The sequence below is a fragment of the Scyliorhinus canicula genome, chromosome 3, assembly GCF_902713615.1.
Source record: "Scyliorhinus canicula chromosome 3, sScyCan1.1, whole genome shotgun sequence".
NCBI lineage: Eukaryota > Metazoa > Chordata > Chondrichthyes > Carcharhiniformes > Scyliorhinidae > Scyliorhinus > Scyliorhinus canicula.
Window position 1 is genome coordinate 241,282,765 of NC_052148.1, and position 23,377 is coordinate 241,306,141.

Sequence of the window (23,377 nt, forward strand, 5' to 3'; positions counted from 1 at the left end):
TGGGTTGCCGGTTCCAACCCGCGCATGCGCGGATGACATCACCACGCAGACGGCACGAACCCGCACATGCACGGTGCCGTCTTTCTCCACCGCCGCCCGGCAAGACGTGGCGGCTTGATCTTGCCGGGCGGCGGAGGGGAAAAAGTGCGTCTGTTTTGGACGCTGGCCCGACGATGGGTGGGCACCGATCGCGGGCCTGTCCCCTCTGGAGCACAGTTGCGTGCTCCCGTCCAAATCGGGCACCTAGATGCCCCAAACGGGCATCTGGTGCCCGTTTCACGAATGCAGCGACCAGGTGTGGTTGCTGCCGTGGTGAAACGGGCGTGAAGGGCCGGCCGCTCGGCCCATCGGGCTTGGAGAATCGCCGTTCGCGTGAAAAACGGCGAGCGGCGGTTTTTCCGAGAAGGGGGGGGGAGAATCGCGGGGGCGCCAGGGGGGCGTAAAAAATGTCGGGAGGCCCTCCCGCGATTTTCCCATGCTGCGTGGGGAGCGGAGAATTCCGCCCATAGAGTTTGAACTGTTGCTTGAAGAGACATCAGTTTTCGTCTATGTTACCGGATGTCTGAAGCTGATGGAGGGGCTTTCAGTCCTTCTATCTCGCGCTTCAGCGTCTTCTAGCTCATTTGTTGCCACAGGCTGCAGTTCACCAGATCGGTCTGTCCACCTGTCACTGCTGTCATTATTTTCAGATCTTCATCGCTTTTGGTACCATGTTGTGTACGATGTCTAGCAAGGAATCTATCAAATGACGTGAGCTTTGTCCAAACCAGGATCTTTATTGAATCACACGTAGTAAGATAGCGATCTGTTACAGAGCAAGTTATCATGGAGTTTCTTTGTACTCCTCTGGAAATACCCACGGCACAACTGTCCACTTGTACGTACATCTTATAACCACCTGCCTGTGACAGGATGTGCCGCCACTAATATTGGAGTGCCTTGTCATGACCACTGTCTTGAGACTGCATGGTGTGTCTGTACTGCCTACTGCTGTTGGAGGTTGCACCACCAATTAACCATATTGCTTAACAGGCATATCACCACACTCTGCTCCGTGATTTGTCGCCAAAAGCACGTAAGTAGACGTTTGACACTTGAAGTCAAGTGTACATGCAGGGCACATGACCTGCTCATTGGACGGCACAGTGGTTAGCACTACTGCCTCACAGCTCCAGAATCCCGGGTTCAATTCCAGCCTTGGGTGGCTGCCTGTGTGGAGTTTGCACTTTCTGCCCATGTCAGCATGGGTTTCCTCCGGGTGTTCTGGTTTCCTCCCACATTCCAAAGTTGTGCAGGTTAGGTGGATTGGCCATGCTAAATTGCCCCTCCATACCTAAAAGGTTAGGTGAAGTTACTGGGTTACGAGGATGGAGTGGAGGCATTGGCTTAAGTAGGATAGTTCTTTCCAAGGGCTGGTGGAGACTTGATTGGTTGAATGGCCTCCTTTTGCACTGTAAATTCTGTGATTCTGGCCGGAAGACTGCGCACAGCCTCTTTTTTTAATTTTTAGTTTAAAAGACAGCAGCGGCTGTCTTCTCCATTTTAAAAAGCCGGTAGCGGTCATTGGACATTTCTCCTGCGATTGGGACCACTGCAGGAACATCGCAACTAACGACCCACTCGTGTTGCGACCCTTCACTTTGAAAAACCCTGGTATAGTACACACTGAAGCCTATATTTAATTTAGTCATTAACATGCCTGAACAATATAACAGGGTGTGTGTGCCAAGCCACTAAAATGGTTGAACAAAAGGTGTTCTGAGCATTTAAAGTATATATAGTGATGCTGAGGTTAGTAAGTGGCACTAATGAAAATAACCTGTCAGCTTTGCTTAGTTGGTAGCACTCTTGCCTCTACGGTCACATGATTTTGGGTTCCAGTACCACTCCAGGATTTGAACACAAAAATCAAGGCTCTCACTCCACTGTCACGCTGAGTTAGTGCTGCAGTATCAACGGTGCAGTGTTTCAGAGGAGACCTCGGAAACCTGAGACCACACCTGCGTGCTTGGATGGATGTAAAAGATCTGGGTACTATTTTGAAGACGAGCAGGGGATTTCCGTGGTGTCCTATCCCTCAATCAATGTCCTAAAAACAGGTTTGCTGGTGATTATCATATTGCTGTTTCTGGAAATTTGCTGTGCATGTACTGGCTGCTGCGTTTCCTGCGTTACAACAGTAACTACACTTCAGTTGTACTTCATTGGCTCTAAATTGTTTTGAGCCATCTGGTGGTTGTGAAAAAATGCAACTCTTGTAGTACCAGCTGTTTTAGTGTCTTAGAACAGGACCATAGAAAATGAAAACAGGAGTAGAACCAGCTGTTTTAGTATCTCCGAATTGGAACATAGGAAATAAGAACAGGAGTAGACTACTTGGCCTCTGGAACCTGCTCTTCCATTCAACTAGTTCATGGCTGATCAATCTACCTCAGCACCATTTTCCCGTACCATCCCATTTCTCTTATGTATTTAATAACAAGAAATCGATGCGTCTCTCTGTCTTCAACATACTCACTGACTGAGCCTCCATAGCTCTTTGGGTAGAGAATTCTAAATATGAAATGCTTAAGTTCTCTGGCTGTCTTGGAAGATATGAAGACCTGGGAATAGAAAAGAAAACAGTTTATAATGAACAGATACTGGCTGGCATAATTGGCAAATATTTGGAGATCTGTCCCTTGGCTTTCCCCAGCCCATGGAAACCTAAAACAAAGGAATAAAATAACTTCCAAATAAAAATACACATGTTGCTGCGTAGTACTCTAGTATCTAAAAGTATTTTCTATCTATCTTAAAATATCTGATCTCATGACCAGGCTACAATTTTTCTTTATTTAACCTTGAGACTTAATTTGTTCCACAAACCATAAACTGTATTTTTTGTGGAATGTCTAAAGCTCTTGGAGGGTTTGACTGGGTAGATATTGAGAGGTTATTTTCCCTAATTGAAGAGAATGTAGGATCTTGGCTTCTGGATAAAAATTTGGCCAATTAGGGTTGGTATAAGGAGAAACCGCTTCACAAGGAGCCTTGTGCATCTTTGAAATTCTCTATCTGGGACTAGATGTTCAGTTAATGGGGAGTATGCTGAAGACGGAGGTTAATAGATGTGAGCAATTATGATGGGAAAGTTTAGCTATAATCCTATTAAATGATGGAATAGACTTGATTCTCCCTATAGCCTACACCTGTTCATATTATGGAGGGAACAATCTTCATACATTATCTATTTTTAACATTATAATTGTTTTATGGTATAAATGAAGATTACTATTAAAAATTAAATATAAAATTGCTTTTGTTTTGATAATCCATGTCTAAAAATGGTGGTTTTGAGTATCTGAAACTGCGGTAAATAATATTAAAAGAATAAAACTTAGTTTTTAAATGAAGTACATTGTTCGTTCAGATAGTTTATGTTGTATATGGATGGACTTTTGACACCAGAAAGTGAGGCTGGAGAATTGATGATGGAAAACAAAGAAACGGCAGAGTGAATTGAAGTGGTATTTTGCATCAGTCTTCACTCATCGAGGATAAAAGTAACATCCCAGAAGCAGCTATAAATCAGGAAATGGAAAAGGGAGGAATTGAGTAAAATTACAATCACCAGAGAAATGATACTGAGTAAATTGTTAGAACTGCAGACTAATAAGTGCCTGGTCCTGATGGACTTCATCCTAGGGTCTTAAAATCAGTGATTCGTGAAATAGTTGATGCATTAGTTTTAATTTTTCAAAGCTCTCTAGATTCGGGGAAAGGCCTGGAAATTCGATTGGAAGTTAGTGGCCATGATCTTCCAGGCCCCTTTGTGGCAGACGCAAATCCCATTATGGCTGTTAACTCTCACGAGAGGGCCCTAACTGGATTTGAACTGGAGAAATTTCAGAATGAGACCTTCCCTACCCCCACAGGTGACGTAGATCATATTCACACACAATGGGGTTATGAGTCTGATTACCATCCATTTTGAATAAAGTTAAATATGCCTAAATAACGTAACTCCTGGCATCATGCAGGCAGGAATCACTACTGCTCTCCAGGGGTCGAGATTATCACACCAGGGGCACGGAGGCCAGTGGAGCTCCTGGATGGTGAAGGACATGACAGGGCAGTGCCCTGGCAATGCTAACTTGGCACTGCCAGTTTTCAGTCAGAATCTGACACTTGCCATTTTGGGGGCAAATTCCACCCAATAAATATAACTCCATTATTCGAAAAAGCAGGCAGTCAAAAAGTGGGAAGCTACAGACTACCGAGCCTAATATGTCATAGGGAAAATGTTAGAAGCTATTTTTAAATAGCTTATAGCAGGACACTTGGATGAATCGCACTAGATTGAAGGGATGGTTGCGAAATTTTCTGGTGACATAAAGAATGGTAGAGAGGAGAGGGGCATGAGGAAACTATAGAGAAAATGCAGATTGGTTGGGTGATTGGGCAAAGATCTGGCAAATGGAGTACAGTGTTGGAAATGTAAAATTGCCCTGTTGGCAGGAAGAGATTAGGGTTAGAAAAATGGTTTAGAAAACGTTTGTGAGAGATCACTGAGCTCTAATGCAAGGCTTTGGTGATAGCACGCCTGAGGTATTGTGTGTTGTTTTGGTCAGTACCATTTCTCTGGTGATTGTAATTTTCCTCAATTCCTCCCTTTTCCATTTCCTGATTTATAGCTGTTCTGGGATGTTACTTGTATCCTGTATGAGTGAAGACTGATGCAAATGTTTGGGGTGCAATGAAAGTTCACTAGTGACTTCTGGTGTGTGGGGCTTGTCCTGTAAGGAGAGATTGATTTAAATTGGGCTTATACCCTCGGGTTTAAAAGAATGAGAGGCAATCTCAAGGAAATATATTTGATTCTGAAGGGGGCTTGAAATGTTAAGAGGCTGTTTTCCCTTAATGGAACGTTTTTAGATATAGGGGACCTGGTCAGCTATTTTGGGCTGAGATGAAAGAATTCTGGAATTCTCTACCTGCAACTGTATATGTTCAGTTGCAGAGTATATTCAAGGCTGAGATAATCCAAGGGATTTGGGGATCGGTAGGAAAGTAGAGTTGAGATGGAAGAACAACCATTTATCTTATTAACTAATTAAGCAGGTTTGAGAGGCACTATGGTCTATCTCCCTATTTCTTATGTTCTTAGCTAGGTTACTGGCCATAGCTGTGCCCCCTCCGAAAGCATAGAACAGAGGAAAAGATGGAAAATTGGCAGCTACATTCTGATTTCATGTGCCTTGGCTACAGTAGAGAACTTCAAGCAACTCATGTGCCAGTATGGCTGCAGCTTTCCTCTGTTTAGCAGTTCCCTGTGAAGGTGCATCTTTGCTGTCTGAGCACTCGTACCTGTGAATTTGCATTTAATCAATTTTCCCTTTAAAAAGAATTCATATTATGTAAAGAGAATTCATGTTCAATGTATTCTTTATTCACATGGCCCTTATTTAGTTGAACATGATTTAAATTCAAGCCATCCATGTATTCCATATTATGTCACATTATGAACATTTGATGCTACATTTAAAGCTGATTTAAATATGAAGTACATTTTAATTTATTATCTTCTAGCCTGTCATTTTGTTTGCCTTTTGTAGGAAAATGGGCAGTAGAGGAGTTACTGGAAAACACAGTGTCTGGTGACAAAGGTTTGGTGCTGAAGTCAAAAGCAAAACACCATGCAATTTCAGCTCCGCTGAAGAAACCTTTTCTGTTCCAAGGTGAACCTTTAATTATCCAGTAAGTATCTATTTGGTCATCTTTGACAGAAAGTACAAGCTTATTTATAAAGTTAACAATGCATTATTATAGTTCTGATATTATTTGGTTTTCATTTGTACAATTTGGAAAAGAAACATGAACTGAAACTGCAAAAAATGTATTTGAAGGTTTAGTTTATACCTGACGAAAATGGAAAATATTCAAATCATGCAAAATTTTAAATCTAAAGATTTGGGGAAGAAAAAATGTGTCTATGACCGCTCATGTGTTCATCAATCAACTGAACCATATACTCAGCTGATCAAAGAATTGTATGGAAGTGGACTGTGCTGTAATTTGTGTGTAAACCATAAGCGGTTTTGTATTGGCCTGAGAGGGGTATTTGTGCTCCAGTTCCTAAGGTGGGCATAACAGAAATTCCGATGTTAGTTTGACAATTATTAAAATAAATTGCTAAGATAAGACAATCGCATGAATTTACATTGGAACTGTTGATAGATGCAAAAGATTCCAAAGTCGGAATTTGCAGTGTAAGCACCCGTCTAAGGTCAACGTCCGGCGCCGGAGATTTGGCGGGGGCAGGAATTGCACCACGCCTTCCGCTGGCCCCCGGCGATCCTGAGACCCCGATGGGCCGAGTGACAGCCTGTTTTCGGCCGGTCCCTCCAGCGTAAATTACAACAGGTTCTTAGCGGCGGGACCTGGCTGCGTGGGGGGGGGGGGGGGGGGGGGGGGGTGTGTGTGTCATGGGGTTATCTGGCCCTGGGGTGCCCCCATGGTGGCCTGTCCCACGATCAGAACCACCGCGCGGGCAGGCCTGTGCTGGGATGACGCCAGCATACGCTGGCGCTCCCACACATGCGCCGGCTGGCAGAGGCCCTTCTGCACCGGTTGGCATGGCGCCAAGCCCCTTCCACGCCAGAGGAGAGGACCTGAGTATGTTTTAAGTAGTTTTGTCTCTGCCAGAACTGAAGGGAGGGAGAATGTGTTAGATATTCAAGTGTAGATTGCAATAAAACATAGCAACTTTAAGAGCAAAGGGTAGCTGGCCTGGGGGTCAGTTGCTGTATGACTGGGATATTTTTTTAAAGTGGTTAAGATGGAGAAGAAAGGTCACAATCGAAAGCTGCAAACTCAACGTTGAGTCTGGAGTGCTGCAAAGTGCCCAACTGGAAGATGAGATGCTGCTCCTCCAGGTTGTGCCCGGCTTCACTGGAACTTTGCAGCAGAACAAGGGCAGACACATGAGATTGAGCGCAAGGTGCTGAGTTAAAATGGCAAGCAATAGGAATGTTGGGGTCATGCTTGCACATTGGGTGAAGGTGTTCTGCAAAGCTGTCTCCCAGTCCGTTTAGCCTCTCGAATGTAGAGGAGACCACATTGGGAGTAGTGAATGCAATAAACCAAATTGAAGGAGGTGCAAGTGAGATGCTGCTTAATCTGAAAGGAGTGTTTGGGGGCTTGAATATTGTGGCGTTTAGGGCCTTTTCACCTTCTATGATTCCAAGGGAAGGCGGTGTGGGAACAGGAATTGGCATGATGAGGGGTGGATCAGCGTGTCACTGTGGAATACTGACCGGGTAAGAGGGGAAAAGGTGTTTCATGGATTGTTCTGCTGCTGTTGATGGAAATGCTGGAGGATAATTCTTCGAATGTGGAGGCTAGTGGATTGAAAGTGAGAACAATAGGGACCCTATCATGATTCTGAGAAGGAGGGAAAGGAGTGAAAGCAGAGGTTCAGGAAATGCGTCAAACCCGGTTCAATGCCCTGTCAGCCACAAGTGGAGGGGAAACCTCAATTAAGGATATAAGCAGACCAGTCAGAAGCACTATTTTCAGGGTGAAACAATGGCATAGTGGTTAGCACAGCTGCATCACGCCACCGAGGACCCTGGTTCAATCCCAGCCCCGTGTGGTCAATTTCCGTGTGCATTTTGCACATTTTTCCAGCATCTGCGTCGGTCTCGCCCCCACAACCCAAAGATGTGCAGTAGAAAGTAGATTAGCCATGTTAAATTGCCCCTTAATTTGGAAAATAAATAAAAGAAGCACCATTTTCGAAGATGGCATCATCAAAACAGATGTGACGGAGGTGGAGAAACTGGGAGAATGGGATGGTGTCCTTGCAGGGCGTGGGGTCCACATAACCCCCAAAAATGGGTATAACTGGGGCCCATGCAAGTATTTTCAGGAAGTGAGAAATTTAGTGACAGCACAAATTCAGCCGAGCAGTGGAGTGTGGTGGTGGACTGGGATTGTTCGGGCCTCTGCTCAAGGAAGAAGCAGAGAGTCCTGATTTGTGTGGGGGGAGGGGGGGGGGTTTAGAGGGATTGAACATTGTGGCAGCGTGGCCCCTTTGCGATGAGCTCCACTGACCACATGACCAGCTATGGGCCAATCGCACGGGAGCGTGTGAATCTCAGCCAATGGGGAATTTGCATAGGGCCCTGGGAGCAGGACCCCGAACATGTGGATGAGGGAACTGGAAAATAAAGACCCGTTGTAGTGTTCTGTGCCTGTTATCTAACTGCCTTTGTCTTTCATCAATAAAACCCTTTGTTATCACAGACCTCCATTGTGAAGAGGAGGCGGTTAGGGTCACAAGCTGGCAAGTGTTTATATGATGTAAGGTATCAGGTGAATTACAAATGTAGATGGGAAGGGACTGGAGAGGATAGAGTCAAGATAGAAAGAAATGTGGCAGGAACAAGCTATTGAGATGAACAAGCTATTGAGATGGGTCTATCAGGGAAGACCTGTTTGTGGATTTTGGGAAGGATGTAGAAGTGGACTGCGATTGGGTGTTGAGGTTGGAGGTTATGGAGGGAAGATCATCAGAGAAGATGAGGTCAGTGACTGTCCTGGAAACAATTACTTTATGTGCATTGTTGGGGTCATAGTCCAGGGGAAGATGGAAGGAACTGTCTGGGAGTTGGCGCTCAGCCTCTGCGAAGTGCAGCACCACTCTTGTCAGCAGGTTTGTTCACAAGGAAGGGGCTAGGCCATCATGTTCCGTGAGTAACTCAAGAGAGCCCAAGAACACTTAAAACATCTCCCAAACAGCTATGAGGAACAGGTAGATATGCATGACTGGGCCTGAACCTTTCAGCTAGGAGACTACTTGCTAATGCTGCTACCAATACTGGGTGAATGCTTAAAAGCCTGGTTCAGTGGCTCTATTAGTTGGTGTTCCAGCATGTAGTTAATTAATCTTCCAAAATCTAGGCCAGCTTTTTTGGACTGAGGCAGTAGGTATATTGCCTTATGGCAGGAGCCTCTCCCACATCTACATAAGTGCAGCAGCCTGCGTTGTCTCTGCAGATGCTTTTAAATGCAGTGAGCAGCCTGATGAGGTCTCCTCACTGTTTTCCATTTAGATAGGTGAATATGCAGTCCAATTTTACTAGAGGAATTTGTGTTTGCCAGCTAGACTAAAGGGGGTTCAAAGTGGGACTCGCCCATGTCTCCGTCCAATTCGTATTCACCGTTTCTGTATTATCATAGAATTTACAGTGCAGAAGGAGGCCATTCGGCCCATCGAGTCTGCACCGGCTCTTGGAAAGAGCACCCTACCCAAGGTCAACACCTCCACCCTATCCCCATAACCCAGTAACCCCACCCAACACTAAGGGCAATTTTGGACACTAAGGGCAATTTATCATGGCCAATCCACCTAACCTGCACATCTTTGGAATATGGGAGGAAACCGGAGCACCCGGAGGAAACCCACGCACATACGGGGAGGATGTGCAGTCTCCGCACAGACAGTGACCCAAGCCGGAATCGAACCTGGGACCCTGGAGCTGTGAAGCAATTGTGCTATCCACAATGCTACCGTGCTGCCAGGTTTGTTGTTATTGGTGAGACCATTAGCTGCTTGTCCTCCTCTTGGCTGTGATATTGTTTTATTATGTTGATATGACATAGCCATTGCTTTTCTTGTGGACTGCGGTGCAAGTTTACCTCCACAAGCTTCTTTGATACTCTGTACAGGCCACTGAAGCAGGCTTTTAAGGGTTGACAGTAGATGAAGTGTTTTCAAAGCAAGGCTGGCCTGCCACTTGAGAGATCGCAAGTGACAAAGGTGGTGTCAAGAAGGTCTTCAGCAGAGGAAATGGGCTTCTCGCTCTTGCTACTCCTCAAACGCTCTCTCCAACTCTACCAGACACCTACCAGCAAACGAGATCTAATAATTGTTGCAACATCTACATCTGACCACATCCAAGAAACCATCTAACCTAGATAGGCCACAGTGTTTAAAATCGATGCCTCAAGGATAATCGAAGGATACTAAAATGTATACTCTTTATTGGGCTCAACTCCCCTTATTTCTAGTGGGTGTGATGTGTGTCCAACCACAGAGGTTGAATACAGGGAAACCATTTCATTCCTTCTCACCTGATCATAACTCTCTCAAGTGGGTACTGAAGTGTGGTCGAAGTACATGCTGGCAGAAGCTGTTGCTGCCTGGAACTGGAAACTGGAGGTCAGCAGCAAAAGTGAAACATGCTGTAAAGTAAAACGTAACAGAAATAGGGACCGGGCCTGACCAACAGGTACGGAATTGAGGAAAAAGAACGTTTTAACCTTGCATTCTTGACTTACCACCCTGTAGTTTTGGGTGTGCTTGCTCCATAACAAAATTCAACATGATTTGTTTATCCAACAAAACGTTTGTCAAAACCATGAAACTGAGAGTCCGAATAAGAGATTTCTGGTTTAGCCACCTCTGGAAATGTCAGGAGTAGATGACTGATTATATGCACAATTGTTTTGTGTACTTTTTTTTTCAGGTATGAAGTGAATTTCCAAAATGGCATTGACTGCGGTGGTGCATATCTAAAGTTGCTTTCACATACAGATGACCTGAATTTAGTAAGTATTCAATCACTATTGGAAGGGCTTTTTTTCCCTGCCTGCATTGTGTCGATAGTGGGTCATCTTGGAATAGCCTGCTATTGTCACTAGCAATTGTTGACTACTCTGTTCCTGCCTGTGCTTAATGGGCACATCACAGCTGAGTCTTACCCTCCTTTCCTGACTTTCAACAAGTTCATAATTAATGGTGACCAGCAAGAACAAGTTTTTCGTTCAATTTTGCATCCTTCCTCAACTCTGCACCCTTTTCCCCTACACTGGGTTGAGATTAACCCAAGAGTAAAATATAGCAATGATGGTGGACTACCGTGATTCTAGTTTGAGAATTTGAATTCGGTTAAAATAAATAAATCTGCATTTGGGCATCCATGAGGCGCTGTGAACCATCAGCAGCAGAGTTTTATTTGACCACAATCTGCAACCTCCTGACCCAGCATATCCCCCGCTCTCTGGTAAACTAAGGGATCATCCTGGTTTACTGAGGAGTGCAGGATGATATGTCAGGAGCAGCACCAGGCATAAGTAAAAATGAAGTGACAATCTGATGAAGCTACTACTCAGGACTACATGTCTGCCAATCAACATAAGCAGCATGCGATAGAGCTAAGCAATCCCACAGCCAACAGATCAGATCTAAGCTCTTCAGTCCTGCCATTTCCAGTCACTGGAGAAGGAGGCTCCACAAATAACCCCATCCTCAACAATGAGGCATAACTCGGCATATAAGGCTGAAGCATTTGTAACCACCTTCAGCCAGAAATGCCAAGTGGGTTATCCATCTTGGCCGCCTCCAGAAGTCCCCAGCATCACAGATGCTAGACTTCAGCCAATTCGATGTGATATCATGAAACAGCATCTGGAGTGAAGTGAGAATGACTGCCCGTGACATCAAGGCAACATTTGGCCGAGTATGCATGCAGGAGCCCTCAAAGTGGGGGGGGGTGGCTTGGGCTAACAAGTGGCAAATAACATTCATGCCATAGAAGTACCCGGCAATGACCATTTCCAATAAGGGAGAATCTAACCATTGCCCCTTTTTTCAAGAAACATAGATAGATATATTTTGGTTTTAAAAAATCATGTTAAAGGGATATGGGCTACAGGCAGGGGGATGCATTTGAGACCAGGAAGAGATCAGCCATGATCTGATTGAATGGCGCAGCAGGCTCAAAGGGCTGAATTGCATACTTTGTTCCTAGTTCCTATGTTCCCTTGACATTACCACTGCTGAATCCCCCACTATTATAGAATCATAGAATTTACAGTGCAGAAGGAGGCCATTCGGCCCATCGACTGTACCAACCCTTGGAAAGAGCAACCTACTTAAGCCCACGCCTCCACCCTATCCTCATAATCCAGTAACCCCACCCAACTCTTTTGGACACTAGGGGCAATTTATCATGTCCAATCCACCTAACCTGCACACCTTTGGACTGTGGAGGAAACCAGAGCACCCGGCGGAAACCCATGCGCACACGGAAAACGTGCAGACTCCACACAGACAGTGACCCAAGCCGGGAATCGAACCTGGAACCCTGGAGCTGTGCAGCAACTGTGCTAAACACTATGCTACCATGCTGCCCAGTATCCTAGGGGTTACCTTTGACCAGAAATTGAACTGGACTAGCCATATAAATACTGTGGCTATAAGAGCAGGTCTGAGTGTCCATGTGGAGTTTGCACATTCTCCCTGTGTTTGCGTGGGTTTCGCCCCCACAACCCAAAGATGTGCATGTTAGGTGGATTGACCACACTAAATTTTCTCTTAATTGGAAAAAATGAATTGGGTACTCCAAATTTATTTGAAAAAAATTAAGAGCAGGTCTGAGGCCAGGAATTCTGCAGCGAGTGACTCTCCTCCAGGCTACTATGCTCAAGTCAAGTGTGTGATACAATGCTCTCCACTTGCCTGAAAGAGTGCAGCTCCAACAGCACTCCAGAATCTTGACACCATTCAGGACCAAGCAGTCCACTGATTGGCACCCCTTCCATAAATATTCACTCCCTCCACCATTGATGCACAGTGGCAGCAGTGTGTACCATCTACAAGATGCACTTTAGGAATTCACCAAGATTCCTTAGAATACACCTTCCACATCCATGACCACTTTTCTATCTAGAAGGACGAGGGCAACCGATGCATTGGAACACCACCATTTGCAAGTTACTCTCCAAGCCACACACTATCCTGACTTGGAAATATATCACCGTTCCTTTAATGTCAGTGGGTCAACATCTTGGAGTTCTCTCCCTAACAGCACTATGGGTGTACCTAACACCACATGAACTGCAGCGGTTCTAGAAGGCAGCTCCTCCTCTTTTGAAGTGTAGTTAAGAATGGGCGTTAAATGCTGGCCTGCCAGCAACGGCCACATCCCATGAATGATTTTTTTGTTGTAAAAGCTAGTATCAGCACCGTTACCATTGAAGCTTCACAGATCATTGTAGAAACTTAACTGATCCACTAACATAAGTTTTACAGATGAAAGCCTGTTGGCCTTACCCAATCTGGTTGATACTGGGAATGTGTGTAGACTTTATATATAAAGTTGTTTGCATTTTCAAAATAGTATATTAAATATAGAGAGAACATAGTGGTCATGTCACAGGGCTAATAAGATGTCTTGGCCTTCTCCTCTCTGATTGCACGGCGACGGATTTTGCTGGAGTGGCGGTCGGCATCGCCACCAGGGGTAGCAGCACGGTTAGGTGACCTGTATGACTTCCTGCGGTTAGAGAAGATAAAGTATGAGTTCAGGGGCTCCCCAGGGGAGTTTGAGAAAAGGTGGGGGATGTTTGTGACCGTGTTTGAGGAGCTGGTCATCGCGGGGGGGGGGGGGGGGGGGGGTGAAAAAGGAGAAAAATGTGTACAAACTGTATCGTTGTTTGTTGGGAAGAATGTTTCCCGCGGGGGGTGTTTATTTGTTGTAACCTACTTTGATACAAGTTTGAATAAAATGCGTTTTTTTTTTAAATGTCACAGGACTAATAATCATGTCCAAGCTATTGCTCTGGGTTCATGGTTTCAAATTCCACTACAGCAGCTTGTGGAATTTAAATTCAATTAATAAAAAACGGAATTGAAAGCTGGTCACTGTAATGGTGACCATGACCACTGATATTAATTGTTGTAAAAACCCACCTGGTTTACTGATGTCCTTTTAGGGAAGGAAATCTGCCATCCTGATATGGTCTGGCCTACATGTGACTCCAGATCCACAGCAACGTGGTTGTCATTTAGCTGCCATCTGAAATGGCCTAGCAAGGGACTCTGTTCAAGGACAGCAGGGGAACAAACAACAAATGCTGGTCTTAAAACGATGTCCCACATCCCATGAAAGAATAACGGAAAAGAAAACAACTGATGCCCTGTGCAAAATCCTTGTGGCCTTCGATAGTAATTGGGAAAGTCAGTTAAATTAAGATGGTTGTACTCGTTTTTTCTGAGCCCACTCTAATATTTGCATTGTCATTCAAAGATAATGGGCGCGATTCTCCGTAAATCCGGTGTGCCGTGAAGGCTGGCGTGAAACTGGCCGTGTTTCACGCCAGCCTCGGAGCTCCGTCCCGGGACCCGATTCTCTTCCCCCCCCCCCCCCCGGGCGGGGCTAGTATCGGGGCCGGGGGGAATCACGGCAACGCGGAGTTAGCGAACGTCGCTAACTCCGCCCGCCAAGAGTCACGGCGGCTGACGCGCACGATGACATCAGCCGCGCATGCGCGGGTTGGACGGCTCCAACCCGCGCATGCGCGGATGACGACATCACGTAGACGCGTCAAAACCCGTGCATGTGCGGGCCGTCATGCCCCTCAGCCGCCCCGCGGACTGATCCTGCGGGGCGGCGGAAGAACAAATAGTGCGCGGGTATCGGACCCACTGCCCGCGATTGGTCCCCGCTGATCGCAAGCCCATGCCACCCTTGGCACGGCCGTGGTGCGGCCGTGCCAATCGGTGCCATGGTTGTCCGGGACGGGCACTTTGCGGCCGTGTTCACGAACGCTGAAAGCAGGTGTGATCGTGGCCGTGAAAACGGCCGTAAACTCCGCGGTATTCGGCCAATCGACCTGTGGAGAATCGCTGTTCGCCGTAAAAAACGGCGAGCAGCGATTCGTGTCGGGGGGGGGGGGGGGTGGGGTAGAATAGCGGGAGGCCGTGAAAATTGTCGGGATGGCCCTCCCGCTATTCTCCAACCCGTCGTGGGCAGCGGAGAATCGGTCCCAATTGAACCAAATGGGAATAGAGTCCCAAAGCGAGCATGTTTAGTCGCGTGTTTCCCAGCGTTCGCACCGTGAGAAGCGCCCCGCTATCTAACGGCCATCTGGTTAGATACAGGCCTCGTTGGGGAACGCGCACCCATCTTGCTCTCTCTCGGGCTCCTGATGCACTATAAGGGGGTTCCCGGCCCAGTCACTGCAGTGTGAAAAATGCCATCCTCCATGCTGGTGGTGACCAGGTGCCTCCAGTGCCAGGGTGCCACCCTGCCCAGAGGGCAAGCTCCTCCAATCGCTTGGGAGACCCTCACGAGTGCCATTCTGTCTGGTCATCGTTTGTGAAGACCAGCACTGAATGGCGCTCACCCGAGGTCTCCAAGGCAAAGTGGATAGATCCCAACTCTTGGTTACCTCGGGGAACTGCGTATGTGAGTGAGATTAGCTGGCTCGCTCTAACATGCAGATTTGCCAAAAAGTGATTCCGCCCACAATGGGCAGGCTTCATATTGCGACGTCTCATGAGATCGTGTTAGATGAAATGAAAAATGAAAATCGCTTATTGTCACGAGTAGGCTTCAATGAAGTTACTGTGAAAAGCCCCTAGTCGCCACATTCCGACGCCTGTCCGGGGAGGCTGGTACGGGAAAATGCACGAGCCGGGTAAATCCCAGGGGTCTCCCGCCATTTACCAGCTATGTTGCGCCACTTTTTGGGTGCAGAATGGCCGGTAGATTGCACCCAATGTCACTAATGATGCTTGCAATATTCCAAATTTCACCTCACAATCATTACCAAGTTCTAACAACTCTGAACTGTTGATGCTGACACTAACATGATGCATTATCCTTGTCTTTGCACTGCCCACAGATTGATGATTGGCTAAAGTGGATAATACAAGAGAAAAACGGGCTGAAACTTAAGAGTGCAGAGAAATATAAAAGGAAATCTGGCAGGCAAAGGATGAGTACAAGAACAGATTTGTGGCTCACATAAAAGGGAATCCAATTTTAAGGGTTGTTAGGGGAGAGGAATTAATTAAGAACGAAAATGGAGATCTATTGGTAAAAATTGAAGTTGTGGCTGAGTTACTAAGTGGGTATTAAATATCTGTGTTTTCCAAAAATTGGTTAATTGCAAAAGCTATGGTCAACAGAGAAGTTGCCGAGATACTGGATCAGGAGGAGGCATAACTAAAATACAAATGAAATAAGGTTTTCACCAAAACTAGATAAGTCACCTGGATGCGATGCTTTGCTTCCTAGATTGTATAAGGAATAAAGGCTGGAAAATTGAGCTGCTAATCACAATCTCTCTCTAAATCATCCTTGGATGAGGGTGGACAGCAAATGGTAATGAATAGGAGGCTTCCTCCTTATTTGTCTATTTGCCACATTTCAGGTTTACCCATTGCCCCATTGTGGAGCAAGGGTGTAATCATTGCAATCCTTCAGGCCTCTGGCACCACCACTGTATCCATATCCATGTTAAACACGACATGGAAGAAGCACTAAAGGTGGCAGGTTACAGAATATACTCTGGCTAGGGGACTTTAATGACGATCACCAAGGGCTTGTACCACCACTGACCAAACTGGCTGAATCCTGTGGAGCATATTTGTCAGACAGGGCCTGTGGCAGATGATGAGGGAACCAACCAGTATGAAACCTAAACCTAAACAAGGGGTACCTAAACCCAAGGTGTCAACCTGGTTAAGCTACAACACAAGATTACTTTGATGACAAATCACAGAAGCAGAGGTAATCCAACTGTTAATGGATCGGACAAAGCTCTGCAGTCCTGCCACATCCAGTCATGAATGATAGTGGACAATTGAACAACTAGCTAGAGAAGGTTGGTCCACAATTATCTCCATCATCAATTAATGGGGCAACCCAGCACATCAGTGCAAAAGACAGGTTTGAGACATTTGCAGACGTCTTCAGCCGGAAGTGCTGAGTAAATGATCCATCTCTGCCTCCTCCTGATTTTCCCAGCATCACTGATGCCAATCTTCAGCCAATTCAATATCCAGAAACTATTGAAGATGCTGGGTACTGGGACTTCACAGGCAACATGAAGATGCATGTTGGGTGGCTCTTAAGTCTTTGATTTTCTGATCTTTATGCCTGGTCTCGGGTACTTTTGGGATGAGTTGGTGTGGGAAGCTTTAAGGAATCTGTGGAATGTCAAAGTTCCAGAAGAAAGGTCACGGAAGGAAAGGGGTGAGCGAAGTCCACTGGCGAGTGCTGTTGAGTCCACCAGGAGAGAAGTTGGAGGGTGTTAGTTCATCGGGTGAGGCTGCTCCCATTACCCTTGAAATTCTGACAGTGGCATCGGGGAGTTTGAAAGGCAGTTTGCCAAGCATTTAGAGGTGCATCAGAGGGAGATGATGACCTCGCTCAAAGAGTGGGTGGAGAAGATGCTTGCCTCGATAAAGGCTGCATTTACAAGGATGCCAATGGTGGTGCGGGAGCAAGGGGAGAAGATGAAGGGGCTGGAGGAGGCATTGTCGCAGGATAGTAACCAGTTCATGAGGGTGACTGAGGTCAATAAGGGGCCAAGAGCCGAAGTGGAGGCCCTGGACCAGGTCAAGGAGACATCCTGGTCTTGCCTTTGGAGGTGGAGAGTACTTTGTGGACATGTTCGCCAAGTTGATGGGGAAGGGAGAAGAGCCCTCCCTCTGACTTGCACAGGGCCCATCGGTCGCTCCGGGCGAAGCTTAAAACAAATGAGCCACCAAGGGCGGTTATAGTCTGCCATGTGAAGGAGAAGGTTTTGATTTGGGCAAAGCAGAAGTGAGAGGTGAAGTGGGAAGACGTTGGTATGAAATGAAAAGAAAATCGCTTCTTGTCACAAGTAGGCTTCAAATGAAGTTACTGTGCAAAAACCCCTAGTCGTCACATTCCGGCGCCTGCTTTCAAAGCCAGCGATTTAACCCTGTGCTAAACCAGCTCCTTGGTATATGTATATACCAAGATCTGACGGTGGAGCTGCGGAGCAGACAGGCAGCCTTTGGTCGGGTGAAAGCAGTAGGTGTGAGGTTTGGAGTAGTCTAAATGCAAGGGTTTGACTCGTGGAGGTTTTTACACCCAGGAGATCAGGAGTATTTGTTTTTTCTTTTTTTATTGGCGGACCAGAGTTTCTGTGATACGATAGGAAGAAGGGGAAGGTGATTGAGGAGTATTTTGTGGTTTCCATTCCAGGGACTCCTCGATGGGGGACAAAATGGGTTTGCTTCAAAGATTTGGGGCGTTTTCTGGGTACAAGCTCAATTTGGGGAAACATGAGTATTTTTTGGTTTCCGCTCCAGGGGCAGAAGTTGGGGTCAGGGGGGTTCCATTCTTGTGGCAGCGTCATTTTGGGTATCTGGGGGTGCAGGTGGCCTGGGACTGGGCAGGTCTTCAGAAGTTCAGTTTTTTAAGTTTGGAGGGTGAAGGCAGATTTGTTGAGGTGGGATAACCTTCCTCTGTCGTTGGTGCAGGCAGTAGAAAGACCCCCTGGTCTTTCCTGGTCTTTTTGCCCAAGGTGTTTTTGAAAGGGGTGGATAGGCTGATTTATTTGTTTGTCTGGGCAGGGAAGGTGGCCAGGATAAGGAAAGTGGTACTGCAAAGGGGACAACAGTCGGGGAATTAGGCCCCCCAAATTTGAGGTATTATTACTGGGCTAATGCAAGGAAGGTACAGGGTTGGAATAGGGAGGTGGAGACTTTGTGGGTGAGGATGGAGGTTGGTTCGTGTAGGGGGTGGGGGTTGCGGACGCTGGCAATGGCACCGCTCCCTTTGGCTCCAGGGAAGTATTCAAGAAGTCCGGTGGTGGTAGCCACGCTGACCATTCTGAGGCAGTTCTGGCAGCACTTTAGGTTGGGATGCCGATCAGGGGGAATCATGGATTTGAGCAGGGGAGGATGGATGCAAGGTTCCAGGGATGGGAGGAGAGGGGGATTAAGGAGATGAAGGATCTGTTTCTGGGAGGATCGTTTATAAGCTTGGAGGAATGAGATGTTTGGGCTGGAGTGGGAGGAGAGTTTCTGGTACATACAAGGGAGGGACTTTGCGAGGAAGGTTTTAGGGATGTCCCATCTGAGGGTGAAGCAGTGGTTAACACTGCTGCCCTCACGGTGCTGAGGACCCGGGTTCGATCTCAGCCCCGGGTCACTGTCTGTGTGAAGTTTGTACATTCTCCCAGTGTGTGCGTGGGTTTCATCATCACAAACCAAAAAGATGTGCAGGGTAGGTGAACTAGCCACGCTAAATTGCCCTTTAATTGGAAAAAAAAGAGAATTGGGTACTCTAAATTTATTTTTAAAATAGAAGGTACGTCCAGTCTACAAAATGCAGGACAAATCCACTCTGGTCAATTTTTGCCCCATCGTAAGAAATAGGGAGTAAGACAGCTCATTGAGCCTGCTCCTTCATTCAATAAGGTTTTGACTGATCTGATGGTGGCCTTAACTCCATCTTCCTACCTGCCCCCAATAATCCTTAACTCCTTTGTCGATCAAAAATCTGTGTAACTCAGCCTTGAATATAATCATATTCAGGGGTGTGATGGGATACTCGCCCCTTGCCTCGATGAGTGTGGCTGTAACAGCATTCAAGAAGCTCGACACCATAAAAAGACAAAGCAGCCTACTTTTTTGCACCCATTTACCAACTTAAAGATTCATTCCCCCACCACCAACGCATGGTGGTGGCATTGTGTACTTTATACAAGATGCAGTGCAGCAGTTCAATGAGGCTTCTTCAACAGCACCTTCCAAACTGGTGACCTAGATGAACGAGCAGCAGATGCATGTAAACACCACCACCTGTTAAGTTCCCCTCCAAGTTGCACACAATCCTAACTTGGAACTACATCGGTGTTCCTTCACTATTTTTGGATCAAAATCCTGGAAATCTCTTCCCAGCAGCAGAATCAGATGGACTGCAGCTCAAGAAGGTGGCTTGCATTGTCTTCTCCGAGGCAATTATGAATAGCCTTGCCAATGACACTCAGATCCCATGAAATATATTTTTTAAATAGGCATGTTAGATGGGAAAGCTTTCACAAACAATATCAGCCAAATAGACAAGCATGGGATAAGAAAGGAGAGCTTGTGCATTTGATTAACATCATTTGAGTTTATTTTGAATGAAATATTAGACTGGTTTAGGGAAGTGCATGTGCACTTTCAGGCAGGTATGATAAGGTAAAGTCACCATAGTCCCAAATGATCATAGGCTGCTTTTCCCCCTTGAGGGGGAGAGCTGACTGCTGGTGATTTAACCTTTTAACCCGAGGATCACCACACCTCGGGTGAGGGGCAAGGTTGAGAAGGTGGGGCCTTCATGAATAACCTCAGCTGGTACAGGAATTGAACCCACACTGATGGCCTTGCTCTGCATCATAAACTAGCTGTCTAATCAACTGAGCTAAACCAGCAAGCACCACATAATTGGGTTGTTATCAAAACTGAACCACATGGGATAAAACGGGCTGCAGCAACATAGACACAAAATTAGCTCATGGATAGAAAACAGTTGTGCTGAAGACAGGCTTTTCAGATAGAAGAGATATACAGTGGTGTACCCCAGTATTTACTAGATGGACCAGATATAACATGGTTGTCAAAAGAGCCAGATGTGACATCAAATTCTTTTTAATGCAAATATGTAATTGGGATCAGGAATGATAGGGCGGTGGAGATAGTTTCATTTTGTAACTTTCAAAAGGGAAATTGATAAAAGGAAGAATTGCAACAATTTGGAGAAAGAACCAGGATGTGAGATTAACTGGATTGCTATTTGTTGCAGAGTTGATAGGCCAAATGCCTCCTTCTCTGCTGATGGGGATTAAGCCAGGATGCTGGGGAGACCTCTGCTCTTAAAAATGTGTCATGGGATCTTTTATGTCTACCTGAGATTGACAATGAAAGTGAAATGTCCACCTTAATAGAATTTTAAACTTCTTCAAATGTTGTGTTCACTTTGTAGAACTGGTACTGAATTTGTACACTGGTCCCACCCTATCGCTTTCATGAAATCTCCCAATTGTTTATCATTCTGCTTTTTGAATTGGGAATTTGAAATTAAGAAATTACAATTGAAACTAAGAAAGACTGACATGTTTGGGAAGGAGAAATTATTTGATGCCGTGATATGGAGATGCAGTGCTTTAAAAGAGGGATTTCTGTTGATAATGTTGTTTTGCTTTTTGTGCAATGTGTTCAAAGAAGATTTTACAAGTTGGTAAATTTTACTATTTGGAAAAAAAGAGGATTTGCTTAGCAGCTGACAGGCCATCAACATAAGTAGTAAGATGTGAAGAGCATGAACTATTGCCATAAAGCCAGATTGCTGCTTGTGTTGAGACTGTTCCGCAAGGGGACTCTTCACTTCCGTAAGTTTCTCTTTTAATTCGGTCTTCTGGCAGGATCATTTGCTTCCCCAGGAACCTGGGTACTGACAGGGGGTGCAGTGTGAATGCATTGTCCCTAAGATCCTTCCTGAGCATAATCTATCAGCAAAAAGCCTTTGGATCAAGGAATGGGAAACATGGGAAATCACTAACTAGTTCCTTGTGACAAACCCCATCTGTTGAATGGCAAGCTTTGAACCAGCACTGCGGGCATGGTCCAGGCTAAACAGGATCCAGACAAGCCAAAGCCCCTTGTGTGGCCAGCAAACCTCCACTGCTCAGTACAAAACCCCCTATATACTTGTGGAGTGACATAAACAATGCTGCAGATTACTGAGGAAATTCCCCTTGATAGACTTAAGTGGCAGACTAATCACCTTAAAATAAGCAAATAAGGCAGTTGCTTGCCTTTGGAAATTTGCATTTGTTAATTTTTTTAACCCCAAAAATTTATGGAAATACTCTTATGGGGCTGTTTAGCACAGGGCTAAATCGCTGGCTTTGAAAGCAGACCAAGCGGGCCAGCAGCACAGTTCGATTCCCGTAACAGCCTCCCCGAACAGGCGCTGGAATGGGGCGACTAGGGGCTTTTCACAGTAACTTCATTTGAAGCCTACTCGTGACAATAAGCGATTTTCATTTTTTTCATTTTCAATGAAAAGTCTGGCAGAATCTCTGAAAAGATAGCTTAGGGCTGTGTTTACTGGCCTCCACCTCCGTTCCCATCACCATGGAACTGGTAAAATTACCTAAGCTTGAGCTGCCTTCCTGGCATTGTCCAGCTGACCAATTTAAATGGAGTAGATTAGTATTAGATACATCAGTTGCAAGCAAGTGATTAATGTGGTTAAACAGCCAATTGTCAGGTATTTGTCTACCTTTTTCCAGCTTTACAAGTGGTGTATGGGATGGACAGAGGAGTTTCACCCAGTGGAAGCAGGGGGCGAGATTCTCCGACCCCCACGCCGGGTAGGGGAATCGCGGGAGTGCCAGGCGAATCACGCCTGTTGATTGCTGTGCACGTAAAACCTGGCGTTCCATGATGTGCCCTAGCACCCCCACGCGATTCTCCCACCACCCCCCTCCCCCCAAAATGGCGTGTTGCGTTTTGCGACAGGCCGCTCGGAGAATCGCTGCTCCAGTTGAGCGGCGATTCTCCGCCCTGGATGGGCCGAGCGGCCTGCCGAACCTGACCGGTTCACGCCGGCGCCAACCACACCTGGTCGCTGCTGGCGTGAACATCGCGCGACCGCTGCTTGTGGGGGGCGGAGGGAGGATCGAGCACCAGGGGCGTGCTCAGGAGGGGTCTGGCCCGCGATCGGTGCCCACCGATCATCGGGCCGGCCTCTCTAAAAGACGCACTCTTTTCCCTCCGCCACCCCGCAAGATCAAGCCGCCATGTCTTGCAGGGCAGCGGAGGGGAAGACGGCAACCGCACATGCACGGGTGACGTCATTTAGGTGCCGGCAGCGGCGTCATTCAGGCCGCGCAGCTTTGACGCAAGCGTCACGGCACGCCTGATTGACGTGCCGCCGCTCCTAGCCCTAGGGGGGGGGGGGGGGGGAAGAATAGGGGGCGAGGAACGGCCTCTGAAACACTCCAGGTTTCACTCCGGCGCCGGCACTTTGTCTCCCTTTGGGAGAATTTCGCCCAGGATCTGAGAAACAGTTGAATTGTGGAGTAACTTGGCAGTCATAATTCTTTGTTGATTATTGTGCACGTAAAACCTGGCGTTCCAAAGGGTACTCGTACTGCCAACAGGAAGTTACTGAGCAAGCAACATCCTCAAAGGAGAATGAAGATGATGTGCCTCACAACTGTTGAGATCGGAAGATGGCTCGCTGGACTTGATATGCGAAACGGGTTGGGCAGTGATGTGTGAAAAAGGGAGAGACTCGACTCTCTAATCAACAGATTCACAAAGTTCAATTCAGGTTCACTTAGAGAACCTGCTGACTTTACATATAGGGCCCTTGCCATCTCTACATCTGATCTGTCAGCACAATTGTCACAAGTGCAGACCATCCATATGTTCGATTCCATGTAAGGTTTCTATCAACAGAAGCAGAAAAATAAACGAGTTGGTATGCATTGCATATTAAGACATTTAACTCTCATTAAAAATCGCCCAATGAAAGCCAGTGTTGGTCCATACATTGAGGCATTTGCT

The 23,377-nt window shown here is 46.4% G+C and overlaps 1 protein-coding gene across 4 annotated transcripts in view; it reads left to right on the forward strand.

The window, feature by feature from the left end:
• The window catches only part of LOC119963400 (calnexin-like), an 86,062-nt gene that overhangs the window by 24,029 nt on the left and 38,656 nt on the right, over positions 1-23,377 (forward strand). For all 4 annotated transcript variants that reach the window (XM_038792465.1, XM_038792467.1, XM_038792468.1 and 1 more), the window contains 2 exons: positions 5,598-5,739; positions 10,515-10,596. In XM_038792465.1, coding sequence (XP_038648393.1) covers positions 5,598-5,739; positions 10,515-10,596 — 224 coding nt within the window. The remainder of the gene's footprint in view (positions 1-5,597; positions 5,740-10,514; positions 10,597-23,377) is intronic.